Genomic DNA, 17,784 nt, shown 5'->3' with positions numbered 1-17,784 from the left:
GAAACTTATTTTTGAATACCTTGAAAATAGTCAGATGTTAAATAGTACGAACAATTTAGGTATATTTTTTCAGTCGTATGTATTCATACGCCAGAGTTCAATAAAGTCTCTTTCAACCATCGGCTGTCTCTGTAAATCTCCGCCAAGCAGAGAGTCATTCTATATTTAGAGGTCTCGTCATCAAGCTATCACGTGACCTGGTGTACACATTCTCTTGCTTGTTGGAGATTTACGGAGACAGCCGGGCATCTGGTTGAACGAGACTAGAGTTCATTATTGTTTGGATCGGTACAATTTTTGAATATTTCGATTACTTATACATAGTTTGATGGATTCAATTCTATCTTTAATCATTACACAACACGATTCATACGGGGTTTTCCTCAAAATTCTTGTCGGAAAAGTCCGAGAATTCATATTATAAAAATGTGCGTAATTCAAAGACAGATTATAAACTACTTGCCAAGCAAAGTAACACATCGTTGATTTTAAAATGAATAATAATCGATAAAATCAACTCCCGTCAGTACTTCAGTACTTTGATTTAACCTGAATATTTGTGGTTTTAGATCCGCTGTTATCCAAAGAACACTAAGTTAGACAACACATTTGCTGTGATCACCAAGGTTCCCTCTCAGATTCTGCTGCTCAACACATTCAGAGATATTCTCATCATCTTCTGCATAGATTCTCATATTATGCTGTACAATATGGAGCGTAAGAATTCTCAAAAAAGTAAGATGGCTTAAAACTACAGATTTTATTTCACAGTTTTTGTAAATGTAAATATTTAAATGGAAAGTAGCGACAAGATACTACATAAATTTGTTGAATGATCACAATAAGGGGGGAAATATTTGTGTTTTTAGCTCACCTGAACCGAAGGTTCAAGTGAGCTTTTCTGATCACCCGTTGTCCGTCGTCCGTCCGTCCGTCCGTCCGTGTTTACGAGAGTGCATGTATTGGGTTCTTTTTATACTTAATTGGTACTAATTGGGTACTTTTTTCTTATTGGGTATACCCAAGAGGAAGTGTCGCTTAATCTACTTAAAATGCCTTAATTGGGTACATGAAAGTTAGTACCCAACAAAACTTAGACACTGCGACTTGTCCAATAAAGTGTCTGAAAAAGTTGCTTCTATGGACGCACCATGTATTCGCTTCTATATCATACTTTCGGAACACTAAATTTAGCTAAGCTGCGGTCATAGTAACTCCCGAGAGTTCCGAAAAGCAACCTCCGTTTATCTTGTTCTTTCAAGCGTTTGATATCACACACAACAACAATGGCGTCTGCAAGGCATAGTGAGCACGAGGTCAAGATCCAAAAAGTAAGTTTCTTGATTTATTCACACTTTAAAAATAAGTCTTGCTTTGATACATTTTGTCAAACATAAGGATATATTACTTTATTAATCAATTTTGAACTACATCCGGATAATTATAGTAATAAAAGGACTTATGTGTATTTCGAATTTCCTCTGTCTTGATCGTCTTAACATACATTGAATAGCGGATGCCTTTTTTATTGAAAGTAAATTCAATTCAAAACCACCATTGTCCTAGCCTCTGTTTTTTGCAAAGTTAAACCCGAACTTGCTGGACTTCACACACGAGTGACCTGAGACAATAGACAATACACTATAGAGAGGCCCAAGCTGAGGGGGTATACACAGCCGTCCTGTTAAATGGGTGATTTGACACCTAATTACTGGTGCAATAATTTGATAAATAACAACTGTATTATCTCTTTGAAATTAGTAGGCTAATTGTACAAGCTAGATTAACACTGAGACATCGTAAGGTTATCTAAAAAATAGAATTAACACAAAAGAATATATTTTATGGAGATAATTTGAAATTTCAACACCGAGGCATCTAAAACCATGATTTGACTAAAGAAACATTTTAATAAAAAAACTAGATGTGAAGTTTTCCTATTCTTAGCTAAGCTTTTAAGCTATCGTCAGATTAACCAGAATTTTCTCTGTTTCCCGAAAAACGTAACTACACTTCTTGAAGAATGCAGAAACTTAATTCATAATAAAAGATTGCAATATTGTTTTGCAGATTTTAATGCCACTTGATTTTTAAAAAGCCTAAAATAACAATTTCAATATCCAAATTTCTGTGGTAAAAAGGGTTTAATAATTTTCAGTTGTCTACTTATTTTCTTTTGATTGAGAAGTGGACAGGCATAGTCTACACTCATGCTATGCCTGTCTACTTCTCAAAAGAGAATATTGTCTACATTATACATGTCCTATGATTCATTACTGGATACAGATGTGTTCAAGTTTACATATAGCCTAAATGAAATAAAGAATGTTTAATGCATTATACTTTAAAACTAGTCAGACTGTTCTAAGGGATGAAAATAAATGTAAATCAATTTAAGAGAGAAAAAAAATTGAAAATAAAATATTGAATAACACTTAATATGTGAATGCAAAAGCAAATCATTTTTTGTACAATAATATTGTTTCATTACAGATCTTGAGGTCACATTTGATTACGATGCAAAATTTTCCTTAAAATACGCTTGTTTCCAAGGATTAATGATTTATAATATTACCGCAAAAAAAGGTGCCTCTTGCAAGGCTTATAATATTTACCGCAGAGAAAAGTGCCCTTTTCACCATTATTTAACATGCCCTTTTCAAATCCTAGATTTAACACTATACCAGGCTATATATTAAAAACTATATTATTTATGAAAGTGAGAAATCGTAAATGTGGATTATGAATTTTTATACTATGCTAACATCTTGTATATTTTTGACGATGAATACATTGTTGGGTAAAATAATATTAATAAATCGCTTGTCCAATTTTTTTGTTGGATATCGTGAATCAGTAAGTCCATTATAAGTATAAATATAGAGATATATTTTCATTTTTATTATGCACAGGTGGATCAACTACCAAGAGAACAAAAGATGTGCTAATTTTAAGGTAAGAGCATATAATGATACGTGCCACATTAAATATTTTACTTTCTGTAGTAAATTGAAGGTAAAGAACATGGCGGTAGCGTGTTGTGAGGACCAAGCTGCTATGATTGTTGGTATCTTACACTTGTAAATTCAGGTGTATTTGTGTCTTTGCATTTTAAACTCTAGATTAAATGGCCATAAAGAAACAAGAAGTTTCTATGGTTAGAACACTGACAGGTGTACATCAAATAAATAGTGAATGTAACCTTGGCTTGAATTTAAGCAGAAGCATGACACAATGATCAAACCTTATGAAATTTTTTTTAATCGATTTCCTTGTATTTCAGGAGATGCTGTAGCTCTTCTCCTGGATGGGGGTGTTTGGTGGCCAGGAGCATGTTCCTTGACGGAAAAAAGTAAGTGTATGTAATATTTTTTGTGCTTTTTTTCTTTTCTTAGAAACATCTTAATGCATGTTATCTTCAAGTGTAAAGCACATTAATTTGCTATTTCAAAAGTTTTAAGAAATGGATTCCTGTATTTAATTTTCTTAATATTTCAGTGTGAATGCAGACAAAGGAAAAAAAATTGTAATGAACATTTTTTTACTGCTTGCTTGTTTACACCATCATGATTATATTCCTTTGATGAACAGTTAGATGTAAACCGTTTGTTGTAAAGGTGTTTGAAAATTTGGTTTCTGGAACTTGATAAATTGGGGAAAAAGCACTTTTCAGTTGCAATTAATTGAATAAAACTTTCTTGTAGTGATAGAAGAAGAAGACATACAGGAAGATGAATAAGAGGATACATCACTTCGAGGAAAGAAAACCTCCTCATCTAGTAAATATTTTTTTTCTTCATATCATACCACATGACTGATTTGAGTTAATCTATTATTTCAATTAACTTTTCTAATTTCAAACTCCATCCAAACAGGATATTATCAGTCAAACTTTGTGTGCAAAGTAATTAATTGTAAATGAGCTAGGCCAAGTGTGTTTTTCAGTCCTTGTTAAGATATGATTTGAGTTATTTTATTTTCTATCTTTATTAAATTAACATATTTCATGTGACGTACAAACTTGTTTCATTGCAGCATGAATGAAATGGACGGAGGCTGAACTGGAGGAGGTTAAGGAATATTTCAGAGAATGTCTGATCTCGAACACCACTCCAGGAAGAATAACTTGCAATATGTGGATAGAGGAAAGCAGAGCTAATATAATAAGCTATGGGAAACTCTAAAGAAGAAAGTGTGGAGTCTGCCCCCCCCCCCCCCCAAAAAAAAATAAAAAATAAAACCACCTTGACAGTTTTTGGATCCAAAACCTTCAGCAAAACTTAATTATGTAATGATGTTTGTTTTCATCTTCCTCCTTGCTCTTATTACAGTGAATTTTTATTTTTTTAGTTTTGAGACAATTTTTTTTCATTTTCATCACCGTTTACCATACTTTTCACTGAAATTGAATCAATAGTAATTTCTTTTATTGTGAGAAAGACATGCATTGTATCTTTTTAGAAAGGATGTAATCAGTTTGAGAATGTTATCATTCAAAAGTACATTTTCATTTAATTGGACATTTGATGAGAATTTTGTTTGATCAAGTCAAATTATTGCAAGATTGCAATTTATTTAGCATTATGGTAGTATAAAATTATTTGTAGTATTTTCATGGATTTTCTTCATTTGATGAGAACTTCTTTTATTAAAGGAACTGATTGCCAATTTTTGTAACTAAGGACTTGATTTATTTAAGACACCGTTTGCCCTTTGTCATAAATATATCTTTGTATCAAAGCCTAGATTATTATCTTTCTGTGTTTTGAAGATAAAAACAAAAGAAAGTTGACACCTCTTAGTTTGGTAATTACATATACTTTGTGGTAGATGAATTGAAGGTTTGTGGACAAAATATTTTCATTATATTGCTTGGATTTTCTTGAACTGTGGCCATGTTGCAATTATTTAAGATCCATGCTTAGAAAAACTGCTAAATTGTCATTTGCATAACAGCCAGGTAGTTGCAAAATGATGGTACATGTACCTTGACCTATCATAAATTGATATTTGTAAAGGTTTCTAGACCAGATATGTAGTGTTCAAAAAATATTTGAACTATTTAATGCTTATAATGCTTATGAATGCCAATTGTTTTTTGAAAAATAAAAACGAAATGTTAAAATCTCGTGAGATTTGCTTCTTGTGATTCAATGTGGTTATAAATTCCTCGTATTTAATTAGGAATCTTCAGTACAAAACAAGGGCTATATAAATGCCCTCTACTGATTGGGTTGTATTCTAATGCAGGAGAACAGATATTGAAGAAAAAGGCCGACAGATGTTCCAAATATCTGTTAAGTTATATATCAGTTAAGGGAGATAGGTAACAAAGAGGATTTGGAGAGCCAGGTGTCCAGATCTTGTTGGGTTGTATTTCAATTAGAGAAAAATAGGTTACCTAGAGGATATAGACCGTGTCCAATTCTTGTTGAGTTGTATTATAGTTAAGGAAGGAAGGTAACCAAGAGGATTATGACAGGTGTCCAACTTTTAGTGGGTTATATTCCAGTAAAGGAAGAAAGGTAACCAAGAGGATTTGGACAAGTGTCCGACTTTTGTTGGGTTATATTCCAGTAAAGGAAGAAAGGTAACCAAGAAGATTTGGACAAGTGTCCAACTTTTATTGGGTTGTATTCTAGTAAAGGAAGAAAGGTAACCAAAAGGATTTTGACAAGTGTCCGACTTTTGTTGGGTTGTATTCCAGTAAAGGAAGAAAGGTAACCAAGAAGATTTGGACAAGTGTCCAACTTTTAGTGGGTTGTATTCTAGTAAAGGAAGAATGGTACCCAAGAAGATTTAGACAGGTGTCCAACTTTTATTGGGTTGTATTCCAGTAAAGGAAGAAGAAGTAACCAAGAGGATTTGGAGAAGTGTCCGACTTTTGTTGGGTCGTATTCCAGTAAAGGAAGAAAGATAGCCAGGAGGATTTGGACAGGTGTCCGATTCTTTTTGAGTTGTATGCCAGTTAAGGAAGAAAGGTGGCCAAGAACATTTGTACAGGTGCCCAATTATTGTTGGGTTGTATGCCAATTGGAGAAGAAAGGTAGCCAGGAGGATTTGTACAGGTTTCTTATTTCTATTGGGTTGTATTCCATTGAAGGAAGACAGGTAACCAAGAGGATTTGGACAGGTGTCCGATTTTCATTGGGTCGTATTCCAGTTAAGAAAGAAAGATAGCCAGGAGGATTTGGACAGGTGTCCAATATTTATTAGGTTGCATTCCATTTAAGGAAAATAAGTAATCAAGAAGATTTGGACAGGTTTCTAATTCTTGTTGGGTTGTATTTACATTGATAGGATACAGGTAACCAAGAGAAGCTGGACAGGAGTAGAATACCTGTTGGCTACTTGTTTGTATCAAATATGAATGGGACTTTATCATAAGACTTGCTTAGTTTTCTTGTAATGAATAACATGCTTTTCAAAAGGAAGCACTTTAAGGTGAATTGTAGAAGGAAATAATATTTTTTTATCTTAGCAAAACAACTTCACAAAAAAATAGTTTGCCTCACACAAAACATTTGCAGTTTTGTCACAATATACCTACAAACAATAAAACAAGCATTAATTTGGAATGAATAAAGAAAAATTAAAAATAAATTCAATAAATGTGGACACTTAAATATATTTACCCAATTAGATTAAAACAGTTACAACCCAAAAACTACACTCTCGTATGTACGGTTTTTTCATATCCAATAAGCAATATCCAACAGAACTTGGACTTGACGAACCCAATAAATAGCCTAATGTGTGTCCGTCCGTCCGTCTGTCCGTCCGTCTGTAAACTTTTCACATTTTCAACTTCTTCTCAAAAACCACTGGGCCAAATTTAACCAAATTTGGTACAAAGCATTCTTATGGAAAGGGGGTTGTAAATTGTAAAAATAAAGGGCACAGCCCTTTTCAAAAGGGAGATAATTGCGAAACAGTAAGTATAGGGTGCATGTCTTTAAAAATCTTCTTCTCAAGAACCACTGCACCAGAAATGCCAATATTTACACAAAAGCTTATATATATAGTGAAGATTCTAAATTGTAAAAATCGTGACCCTCGGACCAAAACTGGGGCCCCAGGCGGGGTTCAAAGTTTAACATAGAAATACATAGGAAAATGTTTTAAAAATCTTCTTCTCAAGAACCACTGCACCAGAAATGCCAATATTTACACAAAAACTTGTATATATAGTGAAGATTCTAAATTGTAAAAATCGTGACCCTCGGACCAAAACTGGGGCCCCAGGCGGGGTTCAAAGTTTAACATAGAAATACATAGGAAAATTTTTAAAAAATCTTCTTCTCAAGAACCACTGCACCAGAAATGCCAATATTTACACATAAGCTTGTATACATAGTGAAGATTCTAAATTGTAAAAATCGTGACCCTCGGACCAAAACTGGGGCCCCAGGCGGGGTTCAAATTTAACATAGATATACCTCAGGAAAATGTTTAAAAAATCTTCTTCTCAAGAACCACTGCACCAGAAATGCCAATATTTACACAAAAGCTTGTATATATAGTGAAGATTCTAAATTGTAACAATCGTGACCCTCGGACCAAAACTGGGGCCCCAGGCGGGGTTCAAAGTTTAACATAGATATACCTTATGAAAATGTTTAAAAAATCTTCTTCTCAAGAACCACTGCACCAGAAATGCCAATATTTACACAAAAGCTTGTTTGTATAATGAAGATTCTAAATTGTAGAAATCGTGACCCTCAAATCAAAACTGCAGCCCCAGGCGGGGTTCAAAGTTTAACATAGAACTACATATGAAAAATGTTTAAAAATTTTCTTCTCAAAAACCACTTCACCAAAAATGCCAATACATACACAAACGGTTGTATATATAGTGAAGATTGTAAAAATAATGACCCCTGAACAAAAAGTGGGGCCCAAGTAGGGGTTTAGATTTTAACATATATAGGAAAATGTTTTAAAATCTTCTTCTCAAGAACTATAGTGCAACTGTTTGGGATATTACTATGCATACATGTACATCCTTAAATTATGTAGATTCAAAAAATTGTAACTCCCGGACAATTGATGGGCACCAAGAGGGGTTCAAAATTTAAACATTTTAAAAAACATGAAGGAAAAGTTTAAAAATTTTCTTCTCAAGAACTACAATGTTTTAGTTTGTGGAATTTCTATGCCTTCGCTCATGTAGATTCCTAATTGGTAAAATCGTGACCCCCGGACCAATACTGGGGCCCCAAGATGGGGTCAAAGTTTATTATAGAAATATAAAGGTAACGTTAAAATATCTTCTTCTCGAGAACTACAATGCCTCAATTTGTGAGATTACTATCATGCATACAACCTTGGATAATGAAGGTTCGACAGTTTTAAAATAGTGACCCCTGGACTAATACTAGGGACCCAAGATGGGTTTAAAGTTAAATGTAGAAGTACCGGTATATATGGAAAATGTTTAAAAATCTTCTTTTCGAGAACTACAATGCATCAATTTGTCAGATAACTACGTAAGCACCCTCAAATAGTGTAGATTCGAAATTATAAAAGCTGTGACCTCAATCTAATACTGTGGCCCCAAGAGGTGTTCAAAGTTTAGCATAGAAATATAGAGGGAAAATGTTGAAAAATCTTTTTCTAGGGAACTATAATGCTTCAGTTTGTGAGATAACTATGCAAGCATCCTTAAATAATGTAGATTCCAAATAATTAAAACTTTAGCCCTGGACTAATACTGTGGCCCCAAGAGGGGTTCAAAGATTAACATAGAAAGATATATTGAAAATGTTTTTAAAAAGTTTTTCTCGAGAACTATAATGCTACAGTTTGTGAGATTATTATGCAAGGATCCTCAAATTGTGTAAACTCTAATGTAGTGGAACCAAGAGTTATCTTTCTTGATGTTCTGTACAGTCTGAGAGTTATTTCTCTTGAAGTGGAACTCTGCTACGTTCAGTTTTTCAGGTTGTGTACGTGCGGTCCTACCGCAGTGCTACACATTTTCATTCCTATGTTACTGTTTATGTTGTTCAAGCCAACCATAAACCTCGGACCATAACTGGGTCCCCAGAAAGGGGTTCAATGTTTAAAATAGAAAAAGCATATGCTACGAAATGTAATGTTACAAGGAACTGCTGTTCAGGTGAGCGATGTGGCCCATGGGCCTCTTGTTTAATGTTGCTTTGTATTTTGCAACTCTTTTGGGTGTGATTTAAAGATGTGCTTTGTGTTCATAGATCCTCTGATGGAGTTAATAAAGATCCAGGAGGTGTCCCTGGGGAACTATATCCCCCACCCTGTGTGTGTATCTGGGCTGGCTCTCACCTCCCTCAGGACAGAGAAATTTGGTAAGGTCCATCTCTCTCTGTAATTGAAAATACTTGGTTAAATATAAACCATTTTTTAATTTAATTAATGAAATGAAAAATCTCTTGTTGTAGGAAGTCGATCAGCCCAGCCCAGCAGAGACTCTGAGTGCTTGTTGCTTAATGTTGCTGGAAAGTTGCTGATGTTTCAGAGAGATGAACCAGGGGCACAGGTCCAGGCAAAACAAAATAAAGCCAAACCTGTAGGTCACTTTTGATTAAGAAAATTGTGTTGTAGTAGTAAAAAGAAACTTTATCAGAATTGGAATAATATATAAAAATCCAACTTTTATTTAAACTCAAGAAAGTAAATTGTTAACTGGAATAAATTTGATATTATTTCAGCAATCCTTTGGAGCTCCAGCTGTGGTTGCAACTAATGTAGAGAATATGTGGTCCACTTCTCGGACAAATCAGAGTAAATCCCAGCTTATGGAGGCACTGTGGCTAGGCTGTGGGGCCCAGGGGATGAAGGTCAGAGAAACTGACAGTGATACTGAAATAGACAACTTGTACATGTACATTCCATTTCATTGACTTAAAGTTTAATTTCTTTCATTCTGGATAATTTCAGGTGTGGTTACCTTTATATCCTAAACATGAAGGCAAAACTCACAACTTCATGTCGAAGCGCATCATGCTGCCATTCAGGGTAGACATATATCCTCTAGGTAGGCAGACAACTAAATTAGAATATCCTATGCAAAATAGTTTTACAAGTTGGACTTGACAAAATCTTAATTTTGAAAAATTAAAATCATGTTAATTGTAGTGCTGATATATTTTGCAGAAATCATGTTGGTAAATTATTTCAATGTATGATTGATTCTGATCATGTTTATTACAATTTCAGCTGTTTTATTTGAGGATGCTGTGATATTAGGGGCAGCCAGTGATGGTGTGACTTACAAGCCTCCCAGTGAAGATACAAAGAAATCAGTCCAAAATCTTCCCTTCTGTATCGTGGAGAGAACTGTGAGTTGTTTGACAGTCATTTAGATTTAACACTTTGCTAGAATTTTTTTTTTTTTAGAAATTACAAATTAAATGGAATTAAATTATTATAAGTAGAATTCTTAAGCACACAAGTTTTAAAAGGTAAAGTCTTTGGTTTTGTTTTTATAAGTGTTTTTCCACACTTTTGATCTCTAGATTTGGTTGACTTCCATTACAACTTCTTCTTTTTAAACAGAGTCAAATCTACCTTCACCACATACTAAGACAACTTCTTCGGCGAAAGTAAGTTTAACAAAGTTTGTAAGATATTCACTGGTATTCATTATTCGAATTTATTTCTTGCTTCACATTTTCAATACAAGCACATATATCGTTATTCTTAGCAATCTTTGAGTATGTCTAACTGTATAACCTACTTTCAGTTTGGGAGTGAATGCCTTGGATTTAGCCAGATGTTGTACAGAATTGTCCTATTTCCCACATGTCCTGGAGTTGTTGTTGCATGAAGTTTTAGAAGCTGAGGCCACATCAAAAGAGCCTATTCCTGGTATGAATCTTGCACATATCACACAATTGAATTCCATGTCCTACTCTTGACTTCTTCAAACTGGCAAGAAAGCGTAAAAATTGCGCTCTGACAATTTAATAATTTCAGTGAATTTTTTTAGAGAAAGTCTTGTTGATTTTCTATAAACAATTGTGTCACTCAATGGAAATGGGCAGTGATGTTTGTCTGTTCAGAATTTTATCAATAGACGTTTGATGCAGTATATGATACAACCCTGACTGCCTTTTCTATTTTACAGACCCTTTGCTGCCCAGAGTCGTTGCCTTCATTCAGGAGTTTCCAGAATTTCTACAAACAATTGTTCACTGTGCTAGGAAAACAGAGGTTGCTCTGTGGCCCCATCTGTTCTCTGTGGTTGGGAACCCCAAAGAATTGTTTGAGGTCAGTACAATGTCATATGATTATTTTTTTGCTCTCAATAACAAGAAATTATCTTTGCATAATAAAATTTTGTGGAAAAAAAAATCTACGTATATGTATTTGTCAATGAATATTGAATGCAAATATTGAGAGTAAAAATGATTCCCAGAACAGTGTATTTTCATGTTTTATGGAAACACTAAATCAAATCAATGTGATTATGGTGATATTTCAGCAATGTATCGTGAGTGAGGAGTTGGAGACTGCTGCCTCGTATCTCATCATCCTACAGAATTTAGAGCGGCCAATCATTAGTCGACAGGTATCGTAAACATGGTTACCTGGTTAATTTGACAATTTGTTTGCATCATGGGATTTCCATATCATTAGTGTCAATGTTGAACGGGGCACATTTATCAGGTTTTATTTTCGTTTGCTTCAGCATGCCACTTTGTTACTGGATCAATCACTTGAGAGGGGAAAGTGGGATCTTGCTCGAGATCTAGTCCGCTTTTTGAAGGCAATCGGTAATTTTGATCATATCAAATTATTGTTAAATTAAAATACAATTTTTTCACTAAGAAATAAGAGATGTTTGAATAAATTGAATATTTATATTTACAGTTTTCTTTAAAAAAAAAGTAATGATTTTGTTTGCTATGAATTAAAAAATATTTGAATAATGCATAAACACACTGCACTGAATTTTTAGATCCTTCAGAGGCCAGTACTCCTCCGATTTTGACCTCCTCGAGGACTCCCTCCTCCAAGTCCTACCACTCTGGGGTCCCTAGTCCTCCCATCATGCCCTCGGAGGCAGACGGGTTCAGTTTCTCCACTGTCAGTAACGTTAGTAATGTTAGCAATGTCAACAGGCTGCGAAGCTCCAGCATGACAGGGGCAGATTACTCAGAAAATGTGCCAAAGGGGAGCAAACCCAAACTCAAGCATACCTTCTCCGATAATATATTCAGTGTCAAAAAGTAAGTTTCTTTTAATTGTCTTCAGTCTCTTCAGCAATGATGCCTATAAACTTTTGTCGGTAAAAAAAAAAGCAAGTTTAATTATTAATTTTGTCGCAGACCACCACCCAAGCCAAAGGAAGAAGGGGCTCCAGATCAGATGTACATAGATATGATTCTCTGTCGGCATTGTCGTAAACTTCTGGAGACAAATCACTTAAGGGACATGGGGTATTTTAGTGCCAACACAGAGGACTTTCATCTAGTCTCATTTTTGAAGAGAGAGAGGTATATCAAGAATCTCGACAAGTTAGTTGTTAATCAGTTTTTCACATTTTCTCAGCAACACTTTAATGAGTTGTGGTATTTATTTACAGATTAAAGGGTGCAAAAGTTGAGGATTTTGTCAGAGCAGTGAAAGATATTCACCACCAGTTTGAGTGGCCTCTTCCCATTTTATCATATCATGTTTTCCAGCAGCTCAAGAATAAAACTTGTAAGTACATGTACATGTGTCATTCTTCTTTCCAATTATGGCATGGCTTTATGAGAACAAATTTACTACCAGCTGTAGTACAATACAGCCATAGGTACAGGTTAATATTGATTTATTGCATATGACCAAGAAAGGTTTGCTGCAGAAGAGATACCAAATTACATGTATTTATAAATTAAGATCAAAGATTTTGAAAAGATGGATTATCTTTTTGTTTTGACAGTCTCCACTTCGAGTCTGGCTTCCTTATCTTTGTTGGATGCAGAGAACCTCCCCACGGTCAATGTAGGGGCACACAACAATGACACAGAGTACCATAGGTACCTAGGGACCCTACAGTCCCCCTCCCCACTCAACTTATCCCAGAACTTCTCTAATGATGTAGAACTAAAGCCCCAGGTCATCAAAAGTAAGAATATAATTATTATGGTACTACATGTACAAACTATATTTTTTCAAATAAAGCAATTTTAATTGGAAGGTTAAGATATGATATAATGATAAAACAAGAAAAGTTTAAAAAAGGAGTGAGTATTTATGTAATTTAAACTTTTATAAAGCTGAGGAAAGCAGTCTTGCCACCACCCTGGACATCTCAGACACCAGCTCTCTGCTTGGAGAACTAGACTACATGACTGAGTCCTCTTCCCAGGACACTCTGTCCCCGGAGCTGGAGATTCTGTCCCAAGAGATGGCCAATAAAGGCCCCCGCCAGTCAGAAATGGAACTCAGGTAAAAGACCTACCTATACATGTAGTACATATATTAATGTCTTTTGCCAATTTTGTGACAGAACAATATTTCATGTCAATTATGACAAGTATTGTAAGTTAAAACTGATTTTGAACTTATTTTCTGACTAAATTTACATTGGTCGAGAACTTTGTCCAAGACAAGCAGGGACAACAATTCTGGCTGCAGTTTTGAAATTTCAATTTCATTTATGTTTAGTGAAGGTACTAAAAACTACTGTATTCAAACTTTTATTTGTCTGCGACAAAATTTTGCAGAAGGTTTGCGAGAGCCTCACTGTTGCAAATATTTTTCGTGGCAAACTGGTCATTTAAAGACTCTGGTAAAATACTGTTCAGATAATAAAAATTAGTCGTTGTGACGCAGTTTATCTCCTTTAACTCAGTTGGGCTAATAAAAGTTAGATAACAGTCAACTCTCTATCAGTTTTAAAAGAGCAGGGATAAAATTGAAGTACCGGTATTTGAAAAATTGTAGGTACCTGCTGCAAATTCTATTGGAGGCCGGTTGTCTGGAGTGGGCGCTGATTATCTCCCTTGTGCTGCGTGACGTGGAGGCTGTGGTGAGGACGGTGAACACCGCCAGCATGACGGACACGCCCCTAGAGATGGTGGCCAGGATGAGGGAGGGAATCTCATACTTGGAACTCTGGGCAGACACTGAGTGGTCAGTAACACACCCTGTACTCATATAAACCAAGCAAAGCTGTGTATTCTTCAAGGAGACTGGATGGTCAACAAATCAAGAATTAGATTTGTAATTTTAAATATGATATTTGGATTTATGTGAACTACTACTTAGTAAAGAAAACCTTCAAATAGTTGAACTTTAAAATTTGAACATTTCCCTATGTGTCTAGAGCTCCTTGTTTAAAGGAGGAAAAGAAAGCCTAAAAATGGTCACTACTATCCAGCCCTCTTAAGCTCAAATTGTGAAATCAATATTTTGAGAATTAAAATAAATGACAAGATAAATGAATCATTTGTGTGATATAATGTAGATACGTTATGTGATATCACACATTTCTAATAAAATTTGTGATATGAATTTTATGCATTTCAGCCTGGGGTATAAACCATTCCTACACTTCATCAGAAAGCAGATTCAAGTGTTAGGGAAGCTTGCTGAACAAACACCACCGACATTACAGCTGAGTACCTCTGTGATGAATGATGAGAGCAGTGACAGTGAACAGCTGTCCCCGGTGTTACAGACAATTCACACCAAGAACCCAGACAGCTCCCCCGAGCTTAGCCCCACTCAGCCCCGCGATCCAGCTAAAGCCAGTGAATGTGCGATATCTTGAGTTATTACACTGAAAAACAGTGAGGTGGTCAGTAATTGCAGGAATACAGCATCTTGTCAAAGCTTTTAATGTGGAGGAACTAGTCCGTTTATTTTTTCCATCAGAGTTTTGATATCTATGCCATTCTCATTGGATGGACAAAAGATGTCAAGTTGCATTTTTTATGTGAGGATAATCAAAATAATGTTCTGTGGGTTGTTGCTCATAAAATAAGCAGAGCTGTTTCAGCCAATCACCAGCACATCATGAACATTAACAGTTTTTCTATCCAATCAGTTTAAAGAAGAAAGAAACTGGCATAAACTTCTTATCCAATCAGATGCAAGATCTACAGGTAGTTGACAAGCTATCCAATCAGTGACAGGCTCCAGAAAACAACAGAAAAGAGCCGGTGAAGAACTCATCACATGGTTACAAATCTTACCACAGAAGAAGGAAGATTTGAATGAAAAATTGTAGACAAATGAATCACCTAAAGTTTTATATCATCAGATTATTTTACATGCAGCAGAGCTGTTCTAAAGACTATCATTAAGAGTTTTAATCATTGACAGATTTTTAATATCTTATGTACATGTTGCACTTTCAATGTTCTGTATCTATACAGGACAGTTTTAAATTATTTTCATGCTTAACTTTACTAGCACATTATCTCATTGATTTCACATACATGTATGTGCATTTGAACCACCTATAAAAGATTTGATAATCTGACACTGAAAAAGATGCATTTCATTCAGACCTCTATGTGTTCCTTTATGTTAGGAATTTTTTTTTAAATCATTGCGTCAGGGATAGTTTGAATTGATATTTGTTTGAACAAAATGAGAGTGCTGAGATGAAGTGCTGATAAGTGTCATAAGAAGTCAATGTGCCATAGATTTATCAAATCAGTTTTCATTACTGGAAAGTGTCAGGCTTACATAGAATTTGAAGAAAATTGATAGACAATATCCAGGATATGCTATGCTTGCAACAATCGTGTTAACATTTGCCAAAAGTTAGATTTCAGTATTATGTTGCAATATCTGTTTAACAACTTTTTTTCAATAATTTTCAGTGTGAAGCAACATTTTTTTCTCAATATGCTTACTAGACTCTATAGCATCATTTATGAGAAATTTTTCATGTGCATCATAGTAACTGAATTTAAATAGACAAATTATATTTTTTTAAAAATGTTTTTTATTATTTTATTAGTTTTTCTGCGGTTCAAACTAACGAGTCTTATAAGTAAAACATTTCTTAGTGTGTACATCCAAAGTGAAAACTGTCAGCGGTTATGATATGGTTGTATTTTCTATAAATGTGTCAGATTTCAGAGAGATAATTTACGTTCTGTAATTAGCCAATTAAATGTGCTGTAGGTTGTGTACAATGACGGCTCTTCTACCAGTGAGATTATCTTGGATCTGTAACTTGATCCTCATCGTTATGTCCATGTTTTTATTTGTTTAATAATTTATATGACCTCAATGTTGCCTCAGAACAAAACGTTTAAATGTTGTATCACTGCAGGAATTTATGTGGATGAAAGTATAAAACAGTTCTCTTCTCTTTTTGTGCTATGCTGTAGCAGCTATAGCAGTATTTTCAGTGATATCAGAGATCTGAACATAACAATATTTGCAGTAGCATTCAGTAGCACTCAGCACATTTACATCTCACAGCTGACAGTGTAATGTAAGGCTAATATACACGCATTGGTTTCATTTTAATTCAATTGTTACCAGCTTTTTGTGATATCATAATCTTATATTTATGTTGATTTTGTTGATTATGAAATGTCAGTTACATATGTACATGTATTACAAGTATTTCAGGAATGGGCATTACGTTTCAGTCATTAGAGGAATACCATACCAACAGTTCAGGGTAGCTAAACTCAGTGCTGTGAGACATAAGAACATTCGTGTAGGATAGCATCTCTATTTTTCAGAGAATAAAATTTCAGGATCTGATTGTCCATGACAACGTGAAAATTTGAAAGTTTGCTCAGAATTATTTATTCACAAAGACTTCACTATGTTCGAATCGGTCAACTAATATGGAAGCTCACTTCTATTATGTTCAAACATAATTGTACACTTCAAAAACGATATCAGATTTACTGTGGAAACTTATGAGACATCTTACAATTATATAATGTATCCTTGATTCGTTTTCTGCCAAAAGAAATAAAGACATACAGGTGCTGTTGTATTAAGTGTATAATGTATAGACAAAGTCTTATTTTTTAATGTACATTATGCTTGAAATCATAATTCTGTATTATTTTCTGTTTTAAGATTTCTGTATTTTGGCAACATTTCTTTTGTTCCGTTTATAGGAGAAATAAAAGATTTGCTTGTTAGGGAATGAGATGCATTTTTCTGACACAGATGGTCATTATAGCATGTACCATTCATTCTCATATATTTTCTGTTGTTGATTTTGCCTTGACAATTGTGATATTAATACATGTGCATTGTGCAAACGTTTTATAGGCATTGGATCAATCATTATTGTACAGTATAATCATAAATAAACAACAAAATATATAAAACATAGTTTTATTTTATTTTTGGTAGATTTCAAAAATTTACTGTGAACATCTTTTATTTTTGACATGTAGAATAACTGAATAAGATTTATATTTTATTTTATTTTTGGTAGATTTCAAAAATTTACTGTTAACATCTTTTATTTTTGACATGTAGAATAACTGAATAAGATTTATATTGGGATTATTTTATAGTTTTATCAAAAATTATTTTAATGTATTTGAGTATCACAGATTGAATGGTGTTCTAATGAATTTAAATTGAGAAATTGAGAAATAACATTTGCTGTCATGCTTTGGAACATTAAAGTTTAATGGGAATAAAAACTTCCCAGTGGACGGCTGTTAACAGGTAAAGATAATCAGGGACAGAGTCAATTTCGGTTAGATAATTAGGTGATGAATGTGTAAGTCAAAACACTGTAAAAGTATTGCATTTGGCCTACACAATATTTGGCGGAAGTACAGGTTTTGAAACGATGTAATTACTAATTAG

The 17,784-nt window shown here is 34.3% G+C and overlaps 1 protein-coding gene and 1 long non-coding RNA gene across 2 annotated transcripts in view; both read left to right on the top strand.

Moving 5' to 3' along the window:
- LOC105331546 (guanine nucleotide exchange factor subunit RIC1) overlaps positions 1 to 17,291 on the top strand; it is a 28,696-nt gene extending 11,405 nt beyond the window's left edge. Inside the window, exons 15-32 of the mRNA XM_011433788.4 lie at positions 570 to 735; positions 9,216 to 9,326; positions 9,420 to 9,547; positions 9,690 to 9,818; positions 9,919 to 10,015; positions 10,198 to 10,319; positions 10,537 to 10,583; positions 10,724 to 10,848; positions 11,108 to 11,250; positions 11,465 to 11,551; positions 11,672 to 11,756; positions 11,942 to 12,212; positions 12,312 to 12,479; positions 12,569 to 12,687; positions 12,911 to 13,096; positions 13,248 to 13,419; positions 13,918 to 14,106; positions 14,503 to 17,291. Of these exons, the coding sequence (XP_011432090.3) occupies positions 570 to 735; positions 9,216 to 9,326; positions 9,420 to 9,547; positions 9,690 to 9,818; positions 9,919 to 10,015; positions 10,198 to 10,319; positions 10,537 to 10,583; positions 10,724 to 10,848; positions 11,108 to 11,250; positions 11,465 to 11,551; positions 11,672 to 11,756; positions 11,942 to 12,212; positions 12,312 to 12,479; positions 12,569 to 12,687; positions 12,911 to 13,096; positions 13,248 to 13,419; positions 13,918 to 14,106; positions 14,503 to 14,746 (2,589 nt within the window). The 3' untranslated portion in view covers positions 14,747 to 17,291. The remainder of the gene's footprint in view (positions 1 to 569; positions 736 to 9,215; positions 9,327 to 9,419; positions 9,548 to 9,689; positions 9,819 to 9,918; positions 10,016 to 10,197; positions 10,320 to 10,536; positions 10,584 to 10,723; positions 10,849 to 11,107; positions 11,251 to 11,464; positions 11,552 to 11,671; positions 11,757 to 11,941; positions 12,213 to 12,311; positions 12,480 to 12,568; positions 12,688 to 12,910; positions 13,097 to 13,247; positions 13,420 to 13,917; positions 14,107 to 14,502) is intronic.
- Positions 926 to 5,128, top strand: LOC105334243 (uncharacterized). Its single transcript, XR_010708105.1, has 5 exons — positions 926 to 1,331; positions 2,913 to 2,955; positions 3,284 to 3,352; positions 3,705 to 3,779; positions 4,036 to 5,128. It is a non-coding gene; the product is annotated as an uncharacterized lncRNA (long non-coding RNA).
- Positions 17,292 to 17,784: the final 493 nt, after the last annotated feature.

The sequence above is a fragment of the Magallana gigas genome, chromosome 7 (assembly GCF_963853765.1).
Source record: "Magallana gigas chromosome 7, xbMagGiga1.1, whole genome shotgun sequence".
NCBI classification, from domain to species: Eukaryota; Metazoa; Mollusca; class Bivalvia; order Ostreida; family Ostreidae; genus Magallana; species Magallana gigas.
This window is presented reverse-complemented; position numbering and strand designations above follow the sequence as displayed.